At 36.0% G+C, this 27,435-nt stretch overlaps 1 protein-coding gene across 1 annotated transcript in view; it reads right to left on the bottom strand.

Moving 5' to 3' along the window:
* Window positions 1–27,435, bottom strand: part of LOC127831182 (dedicator of cytokinesis protein 3-like) — a 168,526-nt gene that overhangs the window by 47,069 nt on the left and 94,022 nt on the right. The window contains exons 31-35 of the mRNA XM_052356175.1: window positions 26,961–27,151; window positions 24,087–24,159; window positions 22,897–22,997; window positions 21,382–21,589; window positions 18,671–18,759 (exon numbers count right to left, since the gene is read on the bottom strand). Of these exons, the coding sequence (XP_052212135.1) occupies window positions 18,671–18,759; window positions 21,382–21,589; window positions 22,897–22,997; window positions 24,087–24,159; window positions 26,961–27,151 (662 nt within the window). The remainder of the gene's footprint in view (window positions 1–18,670; window positions 18,760–21,381; window positions 21,590–22,896; window positions 22,998–24,086; window positions 24,160–26,960; window positions 27,152–27,435) is intronic.

Here is a 27,435-nt window from a genome sequence, read left to right as displayed (position 1 = left end):
CAACTTCAAGTAAATACAATATTTAAAGAAACTTCACATGCAGATTTTGTTATTTTGAAAAATGTCATTCATTATGTTTACCAACAAACCGATCATGTTTTGAATATCTAAACTAATTATTACAACTGGAAAAAAAGTTGAATACAAATTATTGCCTACCCCAGGATTTGAACCATAACCTCTGGAAGCAAAAGCTAGAGGTATCTACCACCGCACCATGCAGGCTTTATTATTGTTCAATTAATTATAAACACTATGTTAGTGCAACACTTATTTACTAAGTTATCAAGGCATGACAATTGTTTGAGTTTTTACCGACTTCAAATGATGATTATCCATTAACGAACAAATATTTTAAGCAATTTTCAAAGTTTTTTTTCGCTGACTTAAACTCAATGTTAACAGTCTTCTTTTTTTTAGAATCTATCACAATTATTTTAAAAATCATTTTTTATACAAAAAAAAACTTTGAACAAGTCCCTTTAAAAGTAAATGTTTCACAATTGCTTACGCTTTTGGGCATTCAGCCCGTTGGATAAAACAAATATCAGTTTGTCACCATTAGTAGGTACCATATGAGATTGTGAAGACTTATTTCAGAATTCGGTACATGAAGATAGAATCTCTGGAAACCATTTGTCTCATTTCATTGCTTTAAATTTCTCTCTGTTGTGCTATTGGATATTGTCAGGTGTTTTAATGGTGTTGCAAGGGTCAGAATAGTTTTGAAAGGTATTTTAGTTTAATATAGTAGAAAAGGGGCTGCGTTTGTGTGGTTGGACCGAGATGACTGGTTGGTTGTTGGGGGTACAGGGAGGACAATATCTGGTTCTACACTTTCTTTCTTTGGGAGACAATTTTCACGCGCCTTTATATTGGTTTGTTTTTGAGAGAGAGAGAGAGAGCGCGCACATTCTTCTTCCTGTTCATATTGCTAGTGGTTACACAGATGGTAATTATATGTATTAGTGCATTTTGTTCAGGAGGGAATAGATCTGGGATGTTAATGCTGACCATCCCTCTTATTCGATCTGACCCTCATAGTGACAAGGGTTATACGTGCAGGTTAGCAGTACAAGGGTTACAATTCAACGTCAAACGTAACAAGGCACAGGCATGCAAGGAAAAAACTTACACTACACTACAAGAAAACATCACCTACGCTACAGTAGGGGAAACAACAAATACCGTCACCATTCTCTTTTTATTTTTGTCATGTTGGGTATGTCATGTCAACGGAGCCAGAGTGCAAGGATGTCATGTCAACGGAGCCAGAGTGCACGGGCGAGAGATATCTCTTCAGGCGCGCCCTCTGGCCCAGCCGACACGCTCTACTCAACATGTTTAAGTCTTGTACATATGGGAAAAAATGTTTACTAATCACATTTATTTACAACAATATTTACACCTATAGGGGTTGCACTGTGGGTAAATTTGCCCACGTGAGCACCTACTGCGTCTTCCGATCCTGCGTGGAAGTATGTTGTCTGTGTGCTTTTCCCCTACCTTCGTCGTTGTTGCTGATTACAGCTTAAGAGAAGGAAAACGAGGGTCTTGCGGAACCCTGGGTTTTGTTACCCAGAGCGCTATTTGGTTGTAAAAGAAGGATTAGAGCTTATCCATAGTGGTCCAAAGGGGCCAAGTGACATATGTATTGGGGGGGGGGGGGGATGTACCCTTCCGTCGTTTTAGTATTATTAGTCTTTATCTATTTATTTATTGGTGTAATTTTCCTATATATCTTAAAGCGCAGACGAGGAAACCGCGAACGTTCGTTATAGACAGCTCCCTCATCAATGCCTTGTTTATAGTATTGTTTATTTATGTATTGACGTCAACAAGGTGTTATTGGACACTGCATTATAATGTACTACCAATCCAAAGTACATTTGGACCCCAAATACAAATATAGGTTCTCGGCGTGCACATTACATGCAGTGTTTCTATATCTATTTATTTGTTGATGCAATTTTCCTCTTGTCATAAGTACATAAGATAGTCATTATTAATTGGAATCCTTAAAATTACATATATCATGGATTGTTTTACGGTACAGTTTTAGAACCAAATTAATTAATAATAGTATATAAGTTCGAGCCGGGCCCAGACGAGTGGCCATATGGACAACACCGGAGTGACCATCGTCCGAGACCCGCCCGTCATTAGTACATAAAGTTGCCATTATTGATCTGAGTTTTTATTTATTTATTGATTTTTATTTTCTTATAGGGCTGGGATAATATGGTTAGGTTCAGTTCGGGCCCAGACGAGTGGCCATATGGTGCACACCGAAGTGACCATCGTCCGAGTCCCGCCCGTCATTAGTACATAAGATTGCTATTATTAATTTGAATAAATGAAACAGTATATAACTGACAGTATGTGTTGTTATTTCTATCTACCGCTAATAGTCCAACGGAATATTATATTTTATCTAAGTAGCCCGTGTCGCGCAAAAATTTAAACACGTGCAGTCGCACAACAGGAGCGATTCCGCTTGGAGGCATCAACAGTGAGTCGCGATTAATGATAAGTGGGTTTTTGTAGGCCGCTATTACCCCTGCACTTAGTTCTAGTCTCTGTTCAGCGTGTTTAGGGCATATAAAGAAAAGATGTTCAAACGTGTTATGAGTGTTGCACTGGGGGCAGAGGACAGTTTTGTAATAGTCGCCATGCAATCTAGTCACCCTTAGGCGCATGCGCGAGTAAGCCCTGTCCTCCCTTTTAATGGGACTATAGATGTTAATCTTATGGCTAGGGTTGGTTAACAGCGGTAAATTATGATCGGCGCAGTACATTGACCATTTGTGATCCTGTTCATTATACCCTTTTTGGTTAATGATTGCAATTAGTTCGCGCACGCTAGGCTTTAAATCAGAGGTTAGACCTTCATGGGAACCTATTCTGGCAAGTTGGTCAGCGTGTTCGTTACCCGGAATGCCTACGTGACTCGGGATCCATACGAATTGGAGAGTGATATTGTTGTTTGCTAGTTTTGTGATTCCCTTTAATGTTGCACATATTAGGTCGGGACGCGTTTTCGATGATCCTGCATTAAGTGCTTGTAAGGCGCTGAGAGAATCGGTTAATATCGCGTAGTTTGAGCGTTCGTGAGTTTCAAGTTCGTTGAGCCACTTTATGGCGCTGTTTATTATAGCTAGTTCGCAAGCAAATATAGACAGTTCTTTATTGTATTTTACCTTGCACTGATGTATAATGACATTTTTGGGTTGATACACTACAAAAGCCGCGCCTGCTATTTCAAGTTCCTCATTTTTGCTACCGTCAGTGAAAATCTGGGTGTAACCCATATTTATCTGTTACATAGTTTTGAGCTATAGAGCCACTGTTTGGGTCGTTGTCGGATTTTTTAATTAATGTTGTTAGATGTAAGTCAATATTTGGTTTTGATAGATTTCTTAAGCTAAAGTATGTAGGTTCCTGAGTTTTAATGTCAATAGTCTCATAATATTTGCCTAGCTCGAGCACGTTCTGCGCGTACGGGAGACCACTCTTCTTTTTCCTTTTTTGGTAGGCCGGGTCTTCAGTAACACTAAGATTAATTGGGAGGTGTGGTCCCATAGATAGCGTGCGCGCGCGGTATTTAAGTTGGTTGATTTGCCTTTGTTGACCCAGTTCTATCATTCCACATTCAGCGTGCAGCAGAACGGTGCTTGTAGATTTACGTGTACCAGTTATAATTTTAAGTGCCGTATTTTGGATTACTTGTAATTTATTGAGTAATGTGTCACTGGCTGAATTGTACGCAATGCTTCCGTAGTTTATTTTTGCCCAGATAGTGGCTTTATAGATACGCATAAGGGCTTTTTTATCCGTACCCCAGTTGTTTCTTTGGATGCATTTTAGAAAGTTGAGGTCCTTTTGGCAGCGTGCAACTAGTTTAAGGATGTGGTCTTTCCATGTTAAATATTTGTCAAATGTCATACCCAAAAAAGTAATGTTGTCAAGAAGCGGAAGAGGAGCACCACATAGAGTAAGTTGTGGGGGGTTAGGGGTTTTCTTAGATCGAGTTGCTTTACGTGCATTGGCCGCTACTTTTTGTGCACTGGCAAGGAATAAGATTGCTTGGGTTTTTGTGGGATTTATTTGGAAGCCATACGATGCGCTCCAGTTTTCTATTGCAGTTAGGGCTTTTTGGATTTTAGTAATTGCTAGATTCGGCGATTTTGATGTGGTCCATATTGCATCGTCTACAAAAAGTGATAAATTGATTAGATCAGTGTTATTTTGTGAATTATGTGCCTTAATTTCTCTGTCTAGGGTGTTCATAGTCACGGAAAATAATATTGGAGATAGGACACTACCTTGGGGACAGCCGTTTATAGTCTCAACTGATTCTGATGTCGCGTCATGCAGTCTCACTTTTATTTTACGCGTTGTAAGAAAAGCTGCAAGCCAGTTGAGCATTTTACCCTCTATTCCTAACGTATTACATGTTTTAATGGCGTTTTCGTTCCATAGTTTATCGAATGCGGCTGTGAGGTCTAAAAATACGGCTGCTACGGTTTGACCGAGATTTTGGGCTCTTTTAATATCAGCTTCAAGGCGTACTAAATGATCTTCGCAAGAGTGGTTAGATCTACAGCCCGATTGGACTTCTGAGATTTTGTTATGTTTTTCTAGATACGCGCAGAGTCTCGGTTTTATCATTTTCTGCATTAGTTTGGTGAACGTAGAGGTTAAAGAGATCGGCCGATATGAGGCTGGAGAGTCTTTAGGCTTATTGATTTTAAGGATCGGAATTATTGTGGCCTCGTGCCATTCATCAGGAAGAGTACCTTCAGACCATGATTTATTATAAAGGGCAAGTAATTCTTGTTTCCCCGAGAGTGGAAGTTGTTTAAGTATCTTATAATGGATGTAATCGTCGCCCGGCGCGCCATTTTTGCATGTAAGGAGAGCTGATTCGAGCTCGAACAGGCTAAAAGGAGCATTGTACTTGTGAGTTTTTTCCTCGGTAAGAGATTGTAGCCAGACAGGAAATTCATTTTTTGTTTTTATTTTCTTTGCAATAAATGTTTCAGAGTAGCCTTCGTCACTGCTTACTTTTTGATAATGTTGTACCAGGGCAGAAGCTTTATCTGCGTTAGATACAAGAACTTCGTTGTTAACCCGAAAGATAGGTGTATTAGTAGGGGGTCTGCCTTGCATGCGCTTAACTTGATCCCATAGTTCTTTGCTAGTTGTTTTATGTGAGAGATTATTACAAAATTCGTTCCAGCTTTCTAATTTAGCCTTTTTTCATACTTGTTTAGCACTTTTGCGGGCTTCCCTATAGTTGTCATACTTAGGTCCGGTTCTGATTCGGATACATTTTCTCCTACATTTTTCACGATATTTAATGGCGTATGTGCATTCTTGATTCCACCATGGTACAGACCGTTTGAGTTTTTTAGGTGTTTTGCTTACAGGGATTGAGTTATCAAGCGCAGTTTTAAGTTTTGTTATATAGGATTTGAAGTAAGAGTTGGTGTCAGTATTATCTACATTAGGAAGGAACTCATTATTACACTGAGTTTTAAAGTTGTTCCATTGTTCAGGTGTGGCTTTGTGTATTTTCCATTTGTGTTGTGTGGACGGAAGGGTATTCTCTATTCTTGTCTTAATGTTTATTATGATTGGAAGATGGTTATTTCCAAACGAGTCGTCAATGACATTGAAATCGCTTATAGCTTGAAGATGGGCTGAGGTAAGGGCTAGATCGATCGCGCTGTCGGGTTGATCTTCGCGATCAGACAATCTCATTATTTGACCGTCGTTAAGGAAGTTTATGCTGTTATTGTTAATTAATTTTAAGAGATTTTCAGAGTTATCGTCGCATCGTGGATCACCCTCGGGGTTCCAGCAGGGGTGTTTTAGATTGAAATCGCCAACAATAATATTATTCTTTCTATGTTCAACTGAATAGAAAATTTTTGCATAATTTTTACACGTATTATCTTTAGTTTGAGCATATACGCATTGAATGCGGAATGATTGGTGCTTAGTCAAGTACAGTGTGAGGGCACACGATTCAATAGGGCAATCTTGATCAATGTTTATTTTAGTAAATGAAATGCCCGATTTTACATATATTGCAACCCCAGTGCCTATAAGTTTTTCTCTTTGTTCACCTCTCACAGGTTCTTGATATCTTTTTAAATGAACTTGTCTGTGATTACTTTTGTAGTTCGTTTCCTGGAGACATACTACATGCACTTCGTTGTTATTAACATAATTTTGAAGCTCGTACATTTTTGCATTTGAGTTATGGGTAACCCCTCGGGCGTTCCACGACATAATTGTAAGACTGTTTATATTATGAGTATGAACTGTCGCAGACATTGGGGGTTTGGTGTGTTAAATTGACCTAACGTACGGGCTTAAGGCTACTGGATTAACTTAATATATTCCATACGCGTGGCGAAAGAAGACCGGAAACGGCGGTGCAATCGCGTGTCCTTTGCGGAGGCTATGGCGCATGATCGGGGTCGAGCTGTTACGGGCCATGCGTAGCCGGTTTCTATGTATATTGAAGGGAGAATACGCGGGGTGGTCGGATATCCTGTGTCGTTGCTGATGATGGCGTTGTTGCCTAGGTTGTTGTTGTTGCCTTGTTTGTTGCGGTGATGGTATAGGATTGAGCATTTTTTTAGGGTGATCTGAAGTTTGTGAGCTGGAGGGTAGCTTATGCTGTTGTTGTTGCTGATGGCGGAATGTATGTTCAACATTGTTTGTGGCTACAAAAACACAATTCCCCCTATTGCGCCGCTTTGAAATAAAATTTCAATTTATCATTTGGCAGGTTTAGAAATTAACTCCCTTTTAAAGCTTATTACTTCCCTTGGATTGTATTTTTTGACTTTTGACCTTGAAGGATGACCTTGACCTTTCACCACTCAAAATATGCAGCTTCATGAGATACACATGCATGCCAAATATCAAGTTGCTATGTTCAATATTGCAAAAGTTATTGCAAAACTTTACTGTAAGGTTTAAGTTTTGGGACAGAATGACAGACGGACAGGCCACAAACAATATGCCCCCGATCAATCGATCCGGGGGCATACAAATAACCATTAAAACTGTGTTTCATAATTTGATAATTGTTGACCATGGGACGTACAGTGGTAGGATGATTGTCTATTTAACGTATCAAACTTCTATGACTGTGTTCAAAACACTTTGAATACTGTTTTCAATATTCCTTTTATATGATTATCCTAAACCCTGCAGAAATTACAAGCTAAAGTGAATACAATATTTCATTTCTCTGCACAGTTTCTTTTCAGCTGCAGAAAAAAACACAGACAATTAACAGTCAATTAATTTTATCTCAGCATGGTAACACCCACCATTGTGTAAGAAATCAAAGCCATCATTAGCAGCCACAGAAGCTGCCCTTATCTCAAAGCCCCCAAACTTCGCCCCCATATGGCAGACATTCATTTTCTCCACAGGTTCTAATTGGCTTCTGACTGCCTCAAAAATGTGATTTATATTTGCTATACATTCAATATAAAAATACAGCTACAGGTTTTTAAGAGCCAGGTATTGGGCAAAGGAATAAACATGCCAAAGACTGCTCCAAAAATAATTTGAATGATTTCCTTTTTTTCCTCCTGTGCAACATTTTGACAGCTTCCTTTTTATTGTCAGGCATATTTATTTATATTATAATTATAAAATGGGATCATGACTGATATATTTAGTGAGGATTTAACAACACTGCTCAAACAAGTTTGCAGTGTATGTTTGAAGGAAATAAAATAAAATACTTTTGTTTGTTATAAAAACAAAAATAATATATCAGGAAATGTAATGTAATGTCTATAACTTTCAAGTAACAGTAATTAAAAAAAATATTATGCTTTTTCAAATAATTATTACCCTGATCCTTAACTAAGCTTTAAGTAAGACAAATATATTGTTTCAACAATTTTGTTGGCAACATTAAAAGATTGTTTTCATGATAAACACAATATAATTTTAGGAAAAATGAAATTCCAGAAACAATCTGAACCATTTATCTTTCACTGAAATTCTTCTGATTGAAGGACGTTCTTGAATTTCTTTATGAAGGCTGTCAAAACAATAACAAACAAGCATTTTCCAAATAAAGATGGACTGATATAAGACAGACATTTTGAAGGTTCCCTACATCCACTTATATTTTGGTGGCCTGGCATATTTTGACAGGAGTTCCCTGCAGTTTTAAATGTCATACAAATCTGACACTTCTTATAGTACTTCATTGTGTTCAATGAATAGTAACCGACATATTGTATACAGAAAAAAGTCCACAAAAAGGACGAAAAAGTGTTCTTTGGCGTGGCATATAATTATGTGATGATTGGCATCTACAGATCCTCAAATACGGGGCCTATATTAACCAACTGATTATAAGACTCAAGTTTTCTTAATATTCTTAAAATTCATATGTGCTATAACTATTTGAAAGTCAGCTCTAGCATAGCAGGTAACACATCTATAATTCTGTGTTAAGAGCAATATGTAAATGAAGTAAGCATACAACTAAGCCTGTATATTCAAAATGTGATGTAAATTTATTTATCCTGTCACATGCCTTTAAATCAGCCCGATAACCAGGTAACCTAATATCCCAAAAGATATTAGGCTAGATGACCACGTGATCTCGAATATCCGTCAGTTGCTCTTCGCGCATGCGCATGCCTGTACTATTTCCTTTTAATAAAATATACTTATTTCAATTTAAAAAAATACAAAATAAATGTAAAGTACTGTTTGTTTAAACATTATTTTTTTAACAGCATAATTTAGTCTTTGTGTATTGAATTAATAACGATTGACTCGATTTCTGTGTTGTTTAACAAGATGAAAGCTAGCGAAGCGTTTTGCATGACGTGACGTCACAATATTTTAGTCGAGTGTTTTTTTTCCCATATTAAATATTTAAACACAAAATAATCGAAAACTAGATATTTTAGAAACATTTCAACGAATGTTATAAATGTGACAGGATAAATAGAATAATAGGTTGGTGACGTGGATGGAAAATGGTTATCTGGCTCGTCGGAGGATCTTATTGGGTGAGCCGATAACTTCCTCTGACTTGCCAGATAACCATTCTCCATCTACGTCACCAACCTATTATTCTCTATATAGTCCAATTCTTTATTCTTAAGTCTAAGAACGAGTTAGCAAATACGGGCCCTCATTGACTTTTAAATTAATTGATACTTTGAATGTTTTATATTTACGCTGTTGATACACGTTATTTTTAATAGAATAATTCATCAAGGTCATATCAATTGCACCCTGATATGCACTTATACATATAAGTTTTATATTTTTGCTTTTGATACATTTGAAAAAAAAAAAGAACAATTCATCAAGGTCACATTAACTGTGCCCTGACATGCACTTATAAGTATCCCGGTAACCTACAACCTCTAAGTTCACAGGTCGAACCTCAAAGACCTCGTGAAGAGGCCGGTAGGACCTGTAAATAAACTCTGATTCAAAAAAAAAAAAAAAAAAAAACCTCTAAGTTCCAGTGCACAGGTCTGGTAACATTCAACTCTTGAAACCAAATTGAAGAATAAGAAATTAGATCTTTGTTTTGGTTTAAAACCTACATTGACTGCACACATGGTTTCTAGTTAATAGCCCCTTAAACTGCAATTGTACCACGGAAACTGGGCCTGTGTGATATCAAATAGGGGTCATTTAGTGAATGGAACATTTTCAAGGTCACTGGGAGCATGCTGGGGTCATGTAAAGCTTGACATTGGTTGTTATGGATACCAATGTACATCCTAAAGCTAGTGGCCATTACTGGGATATCACAGATTCTGCCATAAACATAGCAATCAAAGTCAAATTAATAAAAAAAATGTATATAACACAGTATTATGTGAAGTTGGAATAAGACATCAATTTGGGAAATTTATTGTGTTTTTTCAACTGCATAATTTGCAGTTTTACATGTTGTATGTATTTAGTTTGACAAATTATAATTATAATAGATACTTGCATATATAATAGCATCATTTAAATTGATTTTAATTCAAAACTGGATTATTCATTGATTTAAAAAAAAATCATAAAATGAAACTGTGTCCATGAGGCACATAAACACTGTTAAAAATTCAGTTAAAATTATAAAAATACAATAACTGTTAATGAAAAATCATGGAAATTTGCTTATTAAGCTTGAAGTATAGATAAAATATTTCAAAACTAAATTCAAATCATTGAATGAATAGTTTTGTTTGAGAAAATCACCAAAATAATGTCCATTTCCAGTTTGATTTCTTATTCCAAATTCACATAATACAATGTTAATATAATAATCCTAATAATATAATCCTAATTCTAGGATAGCAATTGAACACATATTTCCTGTTTAGCATTAAAAAAGAGGACTTCTAGCCAAAACAAACCACAATATACAACATATAATGTTGGACAGAGATGAAGCTGGAGAGCAGTCAGAACTTCTGGTATTTGTGAGAAAAATAGTTGCCATTCTTGTAAAAGAGAAATATAAGGGTGAGCGAAATCTTACCGATTTGACTCAATAATTACTGTATGTACAAAAAGTAAATAGCAGTTTTCCATAAGGCATGCAGGAAAATCCAGATCCTGCTTACACTGTTCCATCAAGCTTAACGTAAACAATTATAAGTGAAAGCAACCTCCAACTTTCAAATAAAAAAACAACAGCATATTACCCAGTAGCTTGAAATCTTATGGAACCGGTCAATTTTTCTGAAATGCTACATCTCCTCACCTGTTTAGTGTTAATTCACAGATTACTGGAATGGTTGCCAGAAAATGTCAGCAAAAAGTAAATATTTGTCTGAAATTGTTGTCTTCATAAGCCAAACCAGAGTACAAAAAGGTTTAGCAAGACAAGCGTGAACATTCTGAGGCGGTTTCCCAAGCTTACAGTCAAAATTTAAAAAGAAATCTAATACAAATATAACCGAGTTCTGCAGAAAAGATCAAAGTGACTTTTATATATCGTTTGGTTTTTACAGGGTTATTTGCAAGGAAAAGCGAAGTTTCTAAGATGCAGCCTTTTTTTAACCCTTTGCATGCTGGGAAATTTGTCGTCTGCTTAAATGTCGTCTGCTGAATTTCAAAAATTAGCATTTTCTTCGATTTTTTTTCAAAGAATACTAGCAGAATAGCAAACAGTTTGGATCCAGATGAGACGCCACGTTCTGTGGCGTCTCATCTGGATCCAAACTGTTTGCAAAGGCCTTCACAACTCGGTTCCCGCACTGTAAGGGTTAAACAAGATTGCCTTCTTTTAAACAAAATCTCTTGAAAATATTGCATCAATTCAAAATAAAAATGAGTAGTGCTTACTATTAGTTTCTAACTATAACAATCAACACGCTGAAACTTTTGGACAACAAAGTTTGTAACTTTGTCAGGTAAAAAAGATGCAAACTTCTATAATAATGATGAGAATGTATACTCAAGACTGTTTGAAGATTTGAGAAGACATTGTAACAAGAGCACCGCATAACGGGTGACACGCTCCCCTACAGGTGCAATTTTGAATAAATGAAAGCTTGTAAGAATTTCTTTTCTTTTTGAGGTCACAGTGCCCTTGACCTTTGACCTAGTGACCCCAAAATGGGTGTGGCATGTAGAACTCATCAAGGTGCATCTACATATGAAGTTTCAAAGTTGTAGGTGGAAGCACTTCGATTTTTAGAGCCAATGTTAAGGTTTTAGCACAACAGCTGACGTCAGACGGCGGACGGTACGACGAGCTTTCTATGACAATACCTCGGGTTTTCTCCGAAAACGGCGAGCTAAATACTGAAAGCAAGGGGCATAGGTTTGATGTACCCACCTGAGGCTATAGCCATCATAAAAAATGTCTCGTCTCAAGACAGCCATATTTTCAATTGGACAGACCTCATATCTCAAAGTGTTCACAAGCTTTTTCTTCCACGTGATCTAGTGACCAATTTTTTTCTGTTACTGACCTAGTTTTGAACTCAACTTCTTCGTTAATATGACCTAAAATAGCTTCTAGCAAAATAGCTTTTGACCCTTTGTTACCCAGTTTTGAAACCCAACTTATACATGGTTGTTGACGACCCATGATGGATGACCGACAAACAGCGATACAAAAAGCAAACAAAGAGCAGGTTGTGCTCAGGTGAGTGAAACAAATTGTGTGTTAACCTATGCAATCTCCCTTCATACAGGGCTTCATGATCAGGAAAAAATGTTCTATGTCATCTAAAGAAATATAAGGCACATTAAGTCCCTTATTCCACTTTTGTATACAAAACTCCACATATGTACAAAACAACATATGTGTTTGTCAGAAACACAATGCCCCCTACTGCGCCGCTTTGATTAAATTATTTTTTTTCATTATAACAAATATTACTTCCCCTGTGAAAATGATCTGTACCTGCCACATGATAAATAGAAATTATCGCCCTTTAAAGCTTGTTACTTCCCTTTGATTTTTTTTACCTTTGACCTTGAAGGATGGCATTGACCTTGACCTTTCACCAATCAAAATATGCAGCTCCATGAGATACACATGCATGCCAAATATCAAGTTGCTATCTTCAATATTGCAAAAGTTATGGCCAATGTTAAAGTTTTCGGACGGACGCACAGCCTGACGGACAGTTCAACTGCTATTATGCCACCCTACCAGGGTCATAAAAACTAAACCTTTATCTAAGAGTTATGCAGGTAGACTTGCACTTCAAAAAGCAGGTAAATATCTGAAAGCGTTTCACACTAAAAACCCGTAAAAGTGTTATTTCAGAGAAATTGTTAAGTCCAAGGCTGACACTTAATTAGAAACAAATGGACCTGAACAAAAGTAAAAATAAAATGCAAATTCTTCTGTAATAAAATCCATTTTTCAAAATAATTATGAAGAGTTTTATTCCAAATATTTTTCATGTTCATGTTACATCTCTATTGTTTTACTTTAAACAATGAATCAGTATGCTGTCATATTTTACCTTTTTTTAGAAATGATTATCTACTAATAACTTAGCAAGACAACATAGAGATTTCATGACCACATGATTTATATCCCTTAAGTCTCTATTATAACAATACCCATCCTATCCCTCCTATCAGCTCATCCTTTGCAATGTAGCCAATGTTATCAATTTTATTTCTTCCACTGTTTAACAGGATGTTTAAAGTAATCCAGGTCAACAACCCCCAGCCTCTTGATCTCCCATCAATGTACTTTCACAATATGGGGTGAGATGGGAGGGCTATTATCATTATCATTTCAGGCTTTTAACATACACTTGATAATGACACTGTAACTGTATGGTCATGTTAACCTATCTTTATAATCCAGGCAGACAATACAGTTTGTCCTTTGCCTATTTTCCCATATAGCTCCTTGTACGACTGTATTATGTGAATTTTAAATAAACATTGAACTTGCTATTGACATCATATTGGTGATCTTTCTGAAACAAACCTATTCATTTAATGTTGTTAATGCTTTTTTTGGAATAATCAGCTATAATCTCACTATACTTTCAGTTTAACAAACACTTTTACATGGCTTTGACAGTATTTTTTATCATTTTAACTGTATTTTTAAACTATGTTCATTCACACATAGACATGGTTTCATTTATAGAGGGTTAAAAAAATCCAATTAAACTTTAAGTTTTGTAGTAGCTGTGTACATTAAAAAGATGCAATTTTATATGCAATTGTCTATTTTACTTATAATGTCAACATTACTATATACAAGGGGTAAAACTGCATACAATGCATTGTTGAAAAAACACAAATGTACATGTATTTCAAGATTGACCTCATATAAATTCACATAAACATATGTTTTATGAATATCTTACATTCAGTTGGGTGTTATAATAAGAATATTAATTTTATTAACAGAAAGCTACCTACACACAAAATTTCAGTGCAATATCTTCAACCAAATTGCAGTCATTGAGCAGAAACTGTCTCTTTGGCTTGTCACACAGCAGACCGTGACCAGAAACAACCAATTTACATCCACAAGGTAGAAGCTTGATCTAAGCAAAGTATCATCAAGAGTGTTCATTGCAAACTAAAGTTATTGACCAATTACCATCTTTTTTGATAATGACACCTAGCTGTCTGCAATTTTTAATAATTCATTCATATTAAAGTATCTCCACTTAACGGAAAAAGAAGATAATTATCAAATAGATTTATATTATAAACAAATGATGTGTTTGTCAGGAACACAATGCCCCCTATTGCACCGCTTTGAAGCCATATATTTGACCTTTGACCTTGAAGGATGACCTTGACATTTCACCACTCAAAATATGCAGCTCCATGAGATACACATGCATGCCAAATATCAAGTTGCTATCTTCAATATTGCAAAAGTTATGGCCAATGTTAAAGTTCTGGACGGACGCACAGACTGACAGACGGACTGACGGACAGTTCAACTGCTATATGCCACCCTACCGGGAGGCATACAAATAAAAAAATTGTGCAATGAGCCAATAACCAATAACTTTCTTCTATATCACATAATGGTAGGCATTTTTATGCACAAAGTTTATGCAAAAGAAATACCTGGTGTCTGATTTTCTCCTCTGTTTTTTCTCCGCCGCCTGACATTTGGAGCATGTGCAGTTAGCAGGACAGAACACAGAGGAAGTTCTGCGGTATGCCAAACTTTTGAGACGCACCATTTTAAAACTTAAAATATATTTTACACCTAAAAGATTTTAAAACTGTTTTTCATTGTGGCAAATTAACTCCAAACATTGTTCCTGGCTACCATTTAGACAAAAAACTATGATGTCAAAACCAAAGCCATAAGTATTTCATTTCCCATTTTAGTCAGAAACAGTTTTCCACTTATCAACACACATATTTACATCATTCATTATAGAAAATTAAAAAGCATATAAAGATACAATTTTAAAGAACTTTCATGTCTAAACTATTAAATGCACAGTATTCCATTATTCCCAGACCTGCAATCTCAAAGTTTGAGTTAAATCCATTAATAACTAACACAGGAATCATCACCAAATCTTGTTCATCAACCAGTTTTTATGTCTTTGTACACGGGTACACAAATACCAATTCTGTCCTCAAATATACTTAAACAAATCCTTATTCTTCTGAAGCAGCCACGGTTGTGAATTTTGAAAATTCTATCAAATCTACCATTTTATTTGATCCAATCTATTATCTATTTTCATTGTAACAGAGTAATAGAACTGAGCACTTTAAACACTTAGCACAAATCAGGATTTATTTTTCCTTTACAAGATTTTTATATCTTGGCAAATATCATTACAACTTGTATCAAAGGCTATAAAAGACATTGACAAAATTTACCGAATCCGCTCAATTTAATTTCAATTTAAAGGAAGCCTTTCATGTAAGTCCATAAGCCACGCTGACTGACAATATGTCATAAGCGTCCTTTTTTTGACAAACATATCACAATCACTCACATTACATGCTTCAGATGAATCTATTGAACTTCCCCAGGCCTTGAACAATGGAGATAATTGAACAATACAGTTGTCATGGTAATCATTTTCACAAATATTCGCACCATTCTCTAAAGTAAACAAATACTTGTCTTTAAATCATTAAAGAAATCATTGTTGAGAATAGAATATTTGCCTCCACAAAGACATTAAACACTCAGGAAATGACATGCTATCAGAAAAAAAGATCACTAATATTTTATGAATACAAATGTTTGATAATTGTTTACAATCAAGTTTACCCTTAATTTGATGGTCAACATTTTAAAGAGTTGTTTGCCAAGTTTGCCTTGCATTCTCAACGGGTTAACAGGTTGACAATCCATCAATGAAAACATTGACATAAAATTTTATTTCGTGTTCAAAATATGCTTAAATTTGGGGTGGATTTATGAAACAAACAATACTTTAAAACCGCACTAAGCAAATAGCCAACACTATAGCCACCACTATTATAATCTAGGGTGAAATTCTGAAATAAATTCCTTTGATATTTCCCTGAGATGAGCTGTAAGCTATTTTATGCAATTACTAACAAACAATTTTCAACATGAAATTCTAACACAAATCTTCATTTCTATAACTGAGTGCAAATAAAAATTAGCAACAATTATTTTAATCTATTTATGAACAGTGAACTCTATATAATATTTTCCCTTCAGACTAATCCAACAATATTCACAAACTTCTCTTTTTATGGTAACAGTCATGTATCCTTAACCCTTTGCATGCTGGGAAATTTGTTGTCTGCTAAAATGTTGTCTGCTGAATTTCTAAAATAAGCATTTTCTTCGATTTTTTTTCAAAGAATACTATCAGAATAGCAAACAGTTTGGATCCTGAGATGCCATGTTCTGTGGCGTCTCATCAGGATCCAAATTGTTTGCAAAGGCCTTCAAAATTCGGTTCCAGCATGCAAAGGGTTATTTAGCTAGACAAAGAACATGAGAAACAGCATCAGAGGTCTTTTTCACCAAAAACACACCGTTTTTCATGTCAAATTCAGTTGCAAACTGTTTTCACATAATTTTAAAACCAGAAATTTATTGTCACAGTGATACAACAGTCAATAAAAAAAAATCTTGAAATGATTTGACAAAGTCTCAATTGATTTGTTTTATCTGACCTTTGACCTTAAATTGTGATCTTGCCTTTTTACCCAGTGACCTAGTTATAGTGTTTGCCAATCATGATGCTTGTAAACGTATACACTGCAAATTTATCTTTAACACCTTTATTTGCTCAAGACTATGTTAAAACAGATGATCTTGATGTGTGAATTTGACCTTTGACCTAGTGACCTGGTTTTTGTGTGTGACGCTCAAGTCTCATAATGCTGATCACTTTCAGCAGTGCTCTTTTGCAAATCCATCCAAAGGTTTGCTCTAGACAAAGTATTAAGCATTTATTTAACAAAGAATGACCTTTGCCCTTGAATTGTGACCTTGATTTTTGACATAGAGAGCTGCTTTTCAAAAGTGGCACTACAAACCATCAAGCATATCACTTTTCCTAGGCTAGGGTTTCTTTTAAGTTACCTACACACTCAATTTGAATGCAATAAATCCATCCAAATTGAAGAAATTGAGAAGAAACCATTTTTTCTATCGTTTAGTAACATTGCCTTTGACCTTGAGCTGAATAGCCTCAAATACCAACCTCAGCGTGACCTCTATTCAAGCTAACCTTATTTAAAACTGACATTAATTATTATTAAAGAGCTGGCTACATATATTTTGGATAATGCTAGGGGCATTATATTAAATAGAGGCAATTAGGCTCGTTATCCAACTCGTTTGAGATATTATAATCATAAAAAATTATCAATTAAATTGCAGATGATCAGATTAAAACTACTTAAGTTAATGAGATGGCAAGGTTCATTTTGCCAATTTTATCATAATTCAATTGCCATCTTTCGAAAGTTCTTCATGAGATCTGATTGGTTATCAAACTTGGTCAAGATATATTATGCCCACACACACTTTTACAAAGTTTCAGGATGATCTGATTTAAACTTTTTGAAATAATGAGAGGCCATTGTTTTCTTGGCTGCTGCTCTCCCAGCGCCTACTGCAGGTGTTCCAATTATATGCACCATTTTTAAAACGGACATTCAACAATCCATGGATCCATTTAATCATAATGCAATACTTGTATATTTAATGATGACACATGATGTTCATTTAAATGGCAACACTGAAATTAAATACATGCTTACATTTCAAAGGATGAGAATGCATCTTTGAAATGTGCAAGAGTAACCCTGATGTATCTACTAAACTCCAATATTAATATTGGAGTTAAGTAGATACAGTGTTACTCTTAACCCTTCATCAATATCTTTTTATATAAGAAAATAACATTAGCGTCGCTCTGAGAAAAGGGGGCTTAAAGGAATCAGTAAAGTCTTTCCAACATTAGCCTGTGCAGCCTGCACATGCTAATCAGGATCAACACTTGGAGCCTTAAATGGATTTTTGGTAAGTAGACAACTCATTTAAATAAAAAATACCATTAAATCAGAAAGTGTTGTCCTTGATAAGCCTCTGCAGACTGAACAGGATAATCTGGAATGACACTTTATGCACATGCATTAAAACCTGTTTTTCCAGCGCAAGGCACAAATAGAACAAGACTTTTGCCAAGCAATATATGTCCCCTACCGGCTCCATCATTGTCAGAAATTCCACCATTGTCAGATTTTTTTTATATTTGTTGCCATAGCAACCATAATTTTTGATGTAAGAAAAAAATAAAATGATCTGCATAATGTCCATATTGCCATCTATCCATATTCCAAGTTTCATGAAAAAATATGAAGAACTTTAAAAGTTATTGCAGGATCCAGAAAACCACCATTTTCAGCAGTTTCTAGTCTATTTGTTGCCATAGCTACCAGAATTTTTGACATAGGAACAAAATGAAATGACGTGCATAATGTCCATATTGCCATCTATCCATGTTTCAAGTTTCATGAAAAAATATGAAGAACTTTTAAAGTTATCGCAGGATCCAGAAAAATGTGACAGACAGACTCACAGAGCGCAAACCATAGGTCCCCTCCGGTGAAACCTTTAGGGGACAACTAGTTACACAGTTACAGTAGCTAGTGGAACAAGTATCAGCTAGTAGAATTATCTTACATTTTGTGGAACAGCTCCATGTACTGATCATCACCCATGTGCTCCTGGGTCAACAGGAAGTCAAGCCTCTCTATCAGGGAACTCGCAACCTGAACAAGAAATCACTGCAAGGTCTCACTAAGCTATTTTATGTATTTAATGTTTTTCTGTTGTTTATAATGAAATATCAGTGATGTCCAAGACACAATTCACTGTTTCCAACAGCGAAAAATAACAATGAAAATCTCTAAATTTTTCACTGCTTGACTGTGTGATATGATGATTTTTTGACATTATGGCATTATTGGAGCAAAATCTGCCCACTGAACACTTTTTAAATGTAAATAAAGGGTAAGAAAAGCATTTAATATAAATAATATTAGTTGGTTATTGCAAGAGTATCAATTTATTCTCCAGTGATCATAGAAAAGAAATATATATTTGCACTTATGGCTGCACCATTTGTCATAAAAATTGTTTCTATTATCGCTTTTGAATTAACCCTTTACCACTTAGAGAGATAAGTTTTTTGACGCATTTGTAGTCCTTCAGAAAGTTGTATTTAATAAAAGACCTTTCTTACTATATTCACATATTTAAGGCTTCATTTCCAACCCTGGTGAGCAGCAAACAGCATAAAACCTGAACAGACTGCGAGTTACTCGTTTTATGCTGGTTGCAAAAGCCATTTTACTTTGCTTCTTATTGGGGAACGGGTAAAAATTGATAATCTACTGTAACCTACAAACATCCTCTATTTATACGGACATTTAGCAGTAAAATAATGCTAAATAGTTGAGGAGCAATACTGAATAGGCAACAATCATATATCTTATGAATGTGACATTAATAAGTAACTTTTTTTTTAAAGAGTTAAAAAGAGTAGGCAATTAGTTAATACAAAGTAATCATATGGCGATAATGGTGTTCTTTTGGAAGCATAGCCCAAAATAAGAGTGTTTTTTTTTCTAACAATACAAAACAAAATGTTCATGAGAAGTTTCATGAGGTATCAAGGAAATACTTAAAGGGCCTGAGTGTCCAACCAGACATGTTATTGATGTTTAACACCTTCACATCTGTGAAAAAAAGCATCCTATGCTCAAAAACCTATTTGCAAGAAAGTCATGTATACAATGTGCAACTTGCATATCTAAGCGATGATCATATGTGCTTGTAAGCCCTGAAATTTTGAGGTACAAAAGAGAATTGCATATTTTCTAGCATTTTTGTATTTACAACCATCACTCATTCACTTAGTTTATATATATATATATATATATATATATATATATATATATATATATCTATCTATCTATATATATATATATATATATATATAAAATTTTCTTGAACTTTAATCATGATGTGTGCATTCAAAATTTTTATCCCCACGCTTTTTGAAAGCGTGGGGATATTGTGGTTATCTCCGCCGTCCGTCCGTCTGTCCGTCCGTCCTGGCCACTATCTTCTTCTACACTATAAGCACTAGAACCTTGAAACTTTCACACATGGTAGCTATGAGCATATGTGCGACCCTGCACTATTTGGAATTTTGATCTGACCCCTGGGTCAAAAGTTATAGGGGTTGGGGTGGGGCCGGGTAAGACTCATTTCACTTATTTTTATGCCCCCCCCCCCCCCGGTATGGTGCATTGGCCATAACTTTTGCAATATTGAAGATAGCAACTTGATATTTGGCATGCATGTGTTTCTCATGGAGCTGCACATTTTGAGTGGTGAAAGGTCAAGGTCATCCTTCAAGGTCAAAGGTAAAAAAAACAAATCCAAGGGAAGTAATAAGATTTAAAGGGAGGTAAGTAATGAACCTGCCAAATGATAATTTTTTTTAAATAAATCAAAGCGGCGCAGAAGGGGGCATAGTATTTATAACAAACACATCTCTTGTTTTATGTTATTTTACATTAACTTCTTCATTTCTACACTGATTCACTTCCAATTGATACTGAACATCTCTTATGACAATACGGTCAATCTCAACTATGCATGGCCCCATTACTAACCCTGGGGTGCCCCCTGGGTCAAACATGTGGCGTGGGGATACGCGTCGGCCTCTGCCGCGCCATGTCTAGTATAATATATATACGGGGATAAAAACTATTAACATGAAATCAAAATAAAAATATAGACGCTATATGTTGTAAAATGTTTACCGTAAGTGTCAAGGTCGAAAAACTGGCATAACTTTTGTAATTTTATCAGAGGATGATAAAAATACCAAATGCATGACGTCATATAAGCAGGAATAATGTATGCGTGTTTTATTTATTGAATTTTATTGAAAAGTTAACAGAATTCCTTAACTATTATATTAACATACTTAATCTAAACATAAGAACATTCTACAAATGTAAGTTTGTCAACATAAAGAGGTTGCCGCGGCATAGTCGATATGGTGTCCTCCTAGCGACCGGGAGGTCATGTGTTAGACACCCACTGTGGGAGCATTCTTAAAATCTCCCCGAAAGACACTAAGTACTAGTTCTACCCAGGAAAAAGACTAGAGAGTGATTCAATAAGCTTTTGGCTTTTGATGAAACCAAGGCAAAACAAATATGATTTAAACTTAACTAAAACTAACTATAAAGATGAAAACTCTAGATTAAAAATCAAATAGTTAAATTTCAGAATATTAATAACAATATACAAAATATAAACATAAACGACGAACAAATACAGTTTTGTGAACATGAAGATTTTAATCCACATACTATATTGAAGTGTCCATGGACCTTCTGCTCGCACGCCATCATGTCAAAAATAATGGGCAGGGTGGCCTTGCGCACCTCCACGGCGGGGACCAGGGTCAGTTGTAGGAACGGGCCCATCAAGGCAGGCATGAAGTTGCGACGCAGGACTCCCAGCGACTGCCACAGCGTCTCAACCTGCACCCCCATCAGAACACGCATGTCCTGGTATCTGGCATAGATTGAGGCAAGGAATAAAAATGTATGAGCCTGACTCTGGGAAAATGGGGTTTAATGCATGGGCAGGGGCGACACTTTCCATCTAAATGGGATTTACACTTAGCACTTTCACTTCTTTATAAAGATCTTTGTAACTGAAACTGATAAAGCTGTCATTCGTACATGCTAATGTTCAACCTAATATCTAATAACATCAAGACCATAACAGGTGCCAGGTATCACATTATTTGTAAACAGCGGTAGACCCAAGAATAACACTTTAGTCTAGAGATAAACCGACCTTCAAGTTTCCTACACAAGTTGGCAGGTACACAACACCTCAAACTCGTTCAAGGCCAGGTAGACTTATTTTAGTCCCAAAATAAACAACAGCTAAACACCAATGTACAAAACGTTAAACTGAACGAATCCTTGTCTTTTGATTTTAGTTACTGCTTTCGACGATCAAAATAGTTGGCATTTAACAAAAGGAACAAAGAAGGAGAAAAGTAACACTAAGTAAAACAATGTAATTGACAAAAAAGGACTCTACATTTTGAATACTTAGTCTCATGAAGATTTTTCTGTCAAAAATTACATTCATCATAATAATATTACTATGAACTGTTCACTGTTTCTATGTAGAAAGTGCTAGCAAATCTGAGTGTTTAAGGCAATAATCTGTCAAAATGAAATGTAATTTGGTATTGTAAAACAACGAAAAAATAAATTTTGAACAATTTTAGTATTTGAGCCTTAGTTTAAACTTATTTATTTTAGCTTGATTGCATCCTAGGCCTAAGGCTTATTTGAAACGCTCTTGAGTCCGTTTCTTGGGACTAAAACCAGTACATGGTGTCTATGGGAAAATCTAAAGAACACTCGCACGGTGGGGATCAAACCCATGACTTGCCGGTCGCTAGTCAGACACCATACCCACTTCGCAACGGCGACCTATTTGTGACATACTCTGGGCAAACAGGGTTTAATGCATATGCGTTAAGTTTCGTCCCAGATTAGTCTGTGCAATCTGCACAGGCTAATCAGAGACAAAACTTTACACCTACACTGGATTTTCCCTTAAAAAAAAACTTTGTTAAACAAAAACAACATTAACGCAGAAAGTGTCATTCCTGATTAGCCTGTGGGATGACACATGCATTAAGCCCTATTTCCCACAGCGCAACTCAAATGTACTTTAGTCAGATGAAACAAAAACATATTATTTGTATACCTTTACATTTCATACACTTTCAGCATTAGTTTTCTTGGATTAAAGTACAACGGCGTGGCAGTTCAAACAACTATTTCTGTGTTTACCTGTTTCTGAATTTCTCTGCTTTCACCTCTGAGTACCGGTCCAGCTGCAGGCTAGGCTGGGTGATGAAGGCAACAACCAGGTTGAAATACATGTTCCAGATCTGGGTAAAATATGGTTAATAGTGGTCAAAACATGGTTAACAGTGGTCAAAACATGGTTAACAGTGGTCAAAACATGGGTAACAATAGTCAAAACATTGTAAACAGTGGTCAAAACATGGGTAACAGTGGTCAAAACATGGATAGCAATAGTCAAAACATGGTTAACAGTGGTCAAAACATGGGTAACAGTGGTCAAAAGATGGTCAATAGTGATCAAATGGTCAAAACATAGGTAACAGTGGTATAAAACATGGGTAACAGTGGTCAAAACATGGGTAACAGTGGTCAAAACAGTGAATATCCCCACCAGGTTGAAATACATGTTCCAGATCTGGGTAAAACATGGTTAACAGTGGTCAAAACATAGTCAACAGTGGTCAAAACATGGTTAACAGTGGTAAAAACATAGTTAACAGATGTAAAAACATGGTTAACAGTGGTCAAACCATGGGTAACAGTGGTCAAAACATGGGTAACAGTGGTCAAAACATGGTTAATAGTGGTCAAAACATGGTTAACATTGGTCAAAACATAGGTAACATTGGTCAAAACATGGTTTACAGTGGTCAAAACATAGGTAACAATAGTCAAAACATGGTTAACAGTGGTCAAAACATGGTTAACAGGGGTAAACAAAATGGGTACTTGTGGTCAAAACATGGTTAACAGTGGTCAAAACATAAGTAACAGTGGTCAAACATAGGTAACAGTGGTCTAAATATGGTTAACAGTGGTCAAAACATAAGTAACGGTGGTCAAAACATTGCTTAAAGTTGTCAAAATATTTTTAACAGTGGTCAAAATAATGAATACCACCACCAGGTTTCAGATGTGGGTAAAACATGGGTAACAGTTGTCAAAACAAGCAATGTCATCACTTGGTTGAACTGGGTTGAAACTTGATTAACAGTCAAATGTTAGTGTTACTGCTCATCAGTACCTTAGGGTTGGAAATAAAGCCTTCACATTTAATCTACTCAGAAAAATCCTTTATCTTATTTGTTTTTCTAACGGACTCCAAATGTGTAATAAAGAATATAAAGAATGCAAATCTGAGTGGTCAAGGGTTAAGGCCCCAGAGTAGTTACCTCCACAGAAAAGTCCTTCATGAAGTGTTTCTGTATGGCGTCTGCAAAGTGCTCCATCGACAAGAACATGATGCTGAAAAAAAAGGTTTTCCTTATTGCAATGTGGGATTTTATTATTAGTCAATGGCATTTTAGTGATCTTGTACGTGTGGTACAGCATCACTTAAATTAGACGCATTTAAATGAATTTCTCGGATTGAGTACCATCCTTTTCATTTGCAAGTTAGCTGTTCTGTATAAAGTAATTTCAACTGTTGGGGACCACTATATAAAGCTAAATGCCAAACAAAACAAATCTTGGCCTTGCTTTAGAGAAAAAATATGTTGTCACTATATTAACCTATTTTAATAACGTGACCCACAGGCATTGATAGTTGTGATCCACGGGACAATATTAAATAATCTTTGCAATCTCTATCTGATGTCACTAACTAAAGCTGTGGGCCATGTGCTCTGGAAGAATCTTATTCAGTTATTATCCAACACAAATCTATATAAATCATACTCAGCAATTTTTCCCACCAAAATTACAGCCTCTTACAGGCTACTTTCAAATGGCAAAAAGTAACATTTGTTCCCAAAACACTCTGACCAAAATAATGTTTTGTTTTTCCCAATAGCATGGTTTATCGATCACGCTATTTTTCCCAATCCAAAATGCACAGGCTGTAAAATATGAAGCCAAAAGAAATCCCTGTCATATGATCCTGGAGTGTGGCTGATTCTGACCCAAGATGCATGATTTAAAGACACTTTGTTAAGGACCATGTCATGATGTTATATACCAAAAAGATTTTAACAAGAGGGCCAAGATGGCCCTAGTTCGCTCACCTGAGAGGAATCGGTTCATTCAATCTTTACCACACGTCAAACTTGACCTAGATATTATCCAGACAAAGATCCTGGTCAAGTTTCATCATTATTGAACCAAAACTCTGGCGTATGGAGTGTTTTTGGTTTTGTAAGATTTGACCGGGTGACCTATATTTTGAGTTGACCCCCCTAACCAAACATCAAACTTTGCTTACAAAAATAAATATTATGACCAAGATTCATAAAATCTAAACAAGATTGTGACCGCTATAGTGTTACAAGGATTTTGTATAATATAATGAAAATTTGGACAACCTAAGGGCAATAATTATGGCATTAATTATGTGATTTTGCTCATTATCAAACTTGACTGAGATTTCATTCAGCAACTTTGATAAAGAATGCTTGAGAAATGTGAATGCTAGAGTGTTTACAAACCAAATGTGGACGGGCGGACGACAGACAAAGAAAGCAAATCCTAAAACCTCACCTGAGCAATCAGGTGAGCTAAAAAGTGTGTTTTACCGATCTGAGCCATTTTCCAACTTGTCAGAGAAATCAATAAAACCAATGTATTGACTAAGTTTCAAGATGATTAGGTAACAAATGTGACTTCTATAGTGTTTGATCACAAGGTTTCTCTCTAGTCACATAAAAATTGTGACTTCTAGAGTGTTAACAAGGTTTCTCTATGGCCAAATAAGGACACTGGCGGTGATGTTTTTCAACAACCGGAACCACTTTTGAACTCAACCAACATATCATTAAGATAAACATTTTGACAAAGTTACATGAAGATTGGGCATGAAATGTGACTTCTACAGTGTTTACAAGTTTTTTCTTTTTTTTGACCTAGTGACCTAGTTAGTTTTTTACCTGGCACGACCCAGTTTCGAACTCGACCGAGATTTCATTGGGACAAAGCTTCTAACCAAGTTTCATGAAGATCGGAAATAAATGTGGCCTCTAGAGTTTTTACGAACAAATGTGGACGGACGGACAGACGACGGACAAAGACCGGTCACAAAAGCTCACCTGAGCAATCAGGTGAGCTAAAAATTATGTTCTGACCAAAGATGCATTATTTAAAGAAACTTCGTTTAAGGACCATGACATGATGTTATATTCCAAGAAGATTTTGTAACTTTAATAAGTCTACATAAATCATGACACCCCTGGTGTGCATCCAGTTTTGACCCATGGGGCATGATCTAAATACACTTCGTAGAGGACCATAATAATTTGTTAGACAACAAATATAAATGCCCGACAATCTATTCAAAATAGGGGCTGCACCACCACAGATGATTTGAATGATAATTATTACACAACAAGAGCACCGCATAACGGGTGCCACGCTCGGCTGCGAAAGCTTGTCAGAATTTTTTTTTTTTGTAGAGGTCACAGTGACCTTGACCTTTGACCTAGTGACCCAAAATGGGTGTGGCGTGCAGAACTCATCAAGGTGCATCTACATATGAAGTTTCAAAGTTGTAGGTGGAAGCACTTTTATTGTAGAGCCAATGTTAAGGTTTTAGAATATTCAACCTTTCCCAAGAAGCAATGTTAAAATGGCTGTATGCAACCACCATAAAACCAGAACAGCCTGCGAGAAACTCTCAGTCTGTGTAGGTTTTATGCTGTTTGCTGTTCATCAGTGTCAAAAGGGTTTCAAATGAAGCCTTTCAAACTTGCATATACATGTAATGAGCAAGGTCTTCAATTTAATTTGATTTTCTAAAGGACTTAAAACTCTTCAAAATGCATATTTGAGCAGAAGGGTTTTTAAGGTTAGTGATGTAAATGTATCTTGCTGATTTTTTAACATCCTTTCTACCTGTCAAAGTGAGATTGATCACACACCTATTTAAAATGGTGGCCACAGCACCACATATTATTTTAATTATATTTTTTTATGTTATTTATGACAGAAAATCTGTGATTTTCACTAGCATTGAACTGATTAGACCAACTTCACAAGTTTCACATACATATCATACCTGTATAATTATAATGCACCAAATACGAAATATAAAGGTCAGTAATATAAATGCATCATACTGATTAGAGACCATCCTCATGGTGGACCAGTCCTGGGGGAAGATATGTGGGTCAACCAGCACCTTGAACACCAAAAGCACCTTCATGAGGAAGCCGTGAAGTTTCGGGCCGCGGTGATTCACAAACATCAACGCCGAGAAGTGCTCATCCTCCATCAGACGTAGGTTCTCTAGTAGACACGCTATGAGGCCCTGAAGTAAAAATGTTTTAACTCCATACAAGACCCTTAATTAACCATTACCACTTGGATACGTATTTTGACGTGTTTGTTGTCCCTTAGAAAGTTACATTTAATAAAAGAGCTTTATTATTAGATTCAAGTTTTAAAGGCTTCATTTCCAACCCTTAGATACTTATGTGCAGCAAACAGCATAAAACCTAAACAGACTGCAAGCTACTCGCAGGCTGTTCTGGTTTAATGCTGTTTGCTCTCTTGAATAAAAGGGGAACTATGCAGTAAATAAAAAACTTGGTA

The sequence above is a fragment of the Dreissena polymorpha genome, chromosome 5, assembly GCF_020536995.1.
Source record: "Dreissena polymorpha isolate Duluth1 chromosome 5, UMN_Dpol_1.0, whole genome shotgun sequence".
NCBI lineage: Eukaryota > Metazoa > Mollusca > Bivalvia > Myida > Dreissenidae > Dreissena > Dreissena polymorpha.
This window is presented reverse-complemented; position numbering and strand designations above follow the sequence as displayed.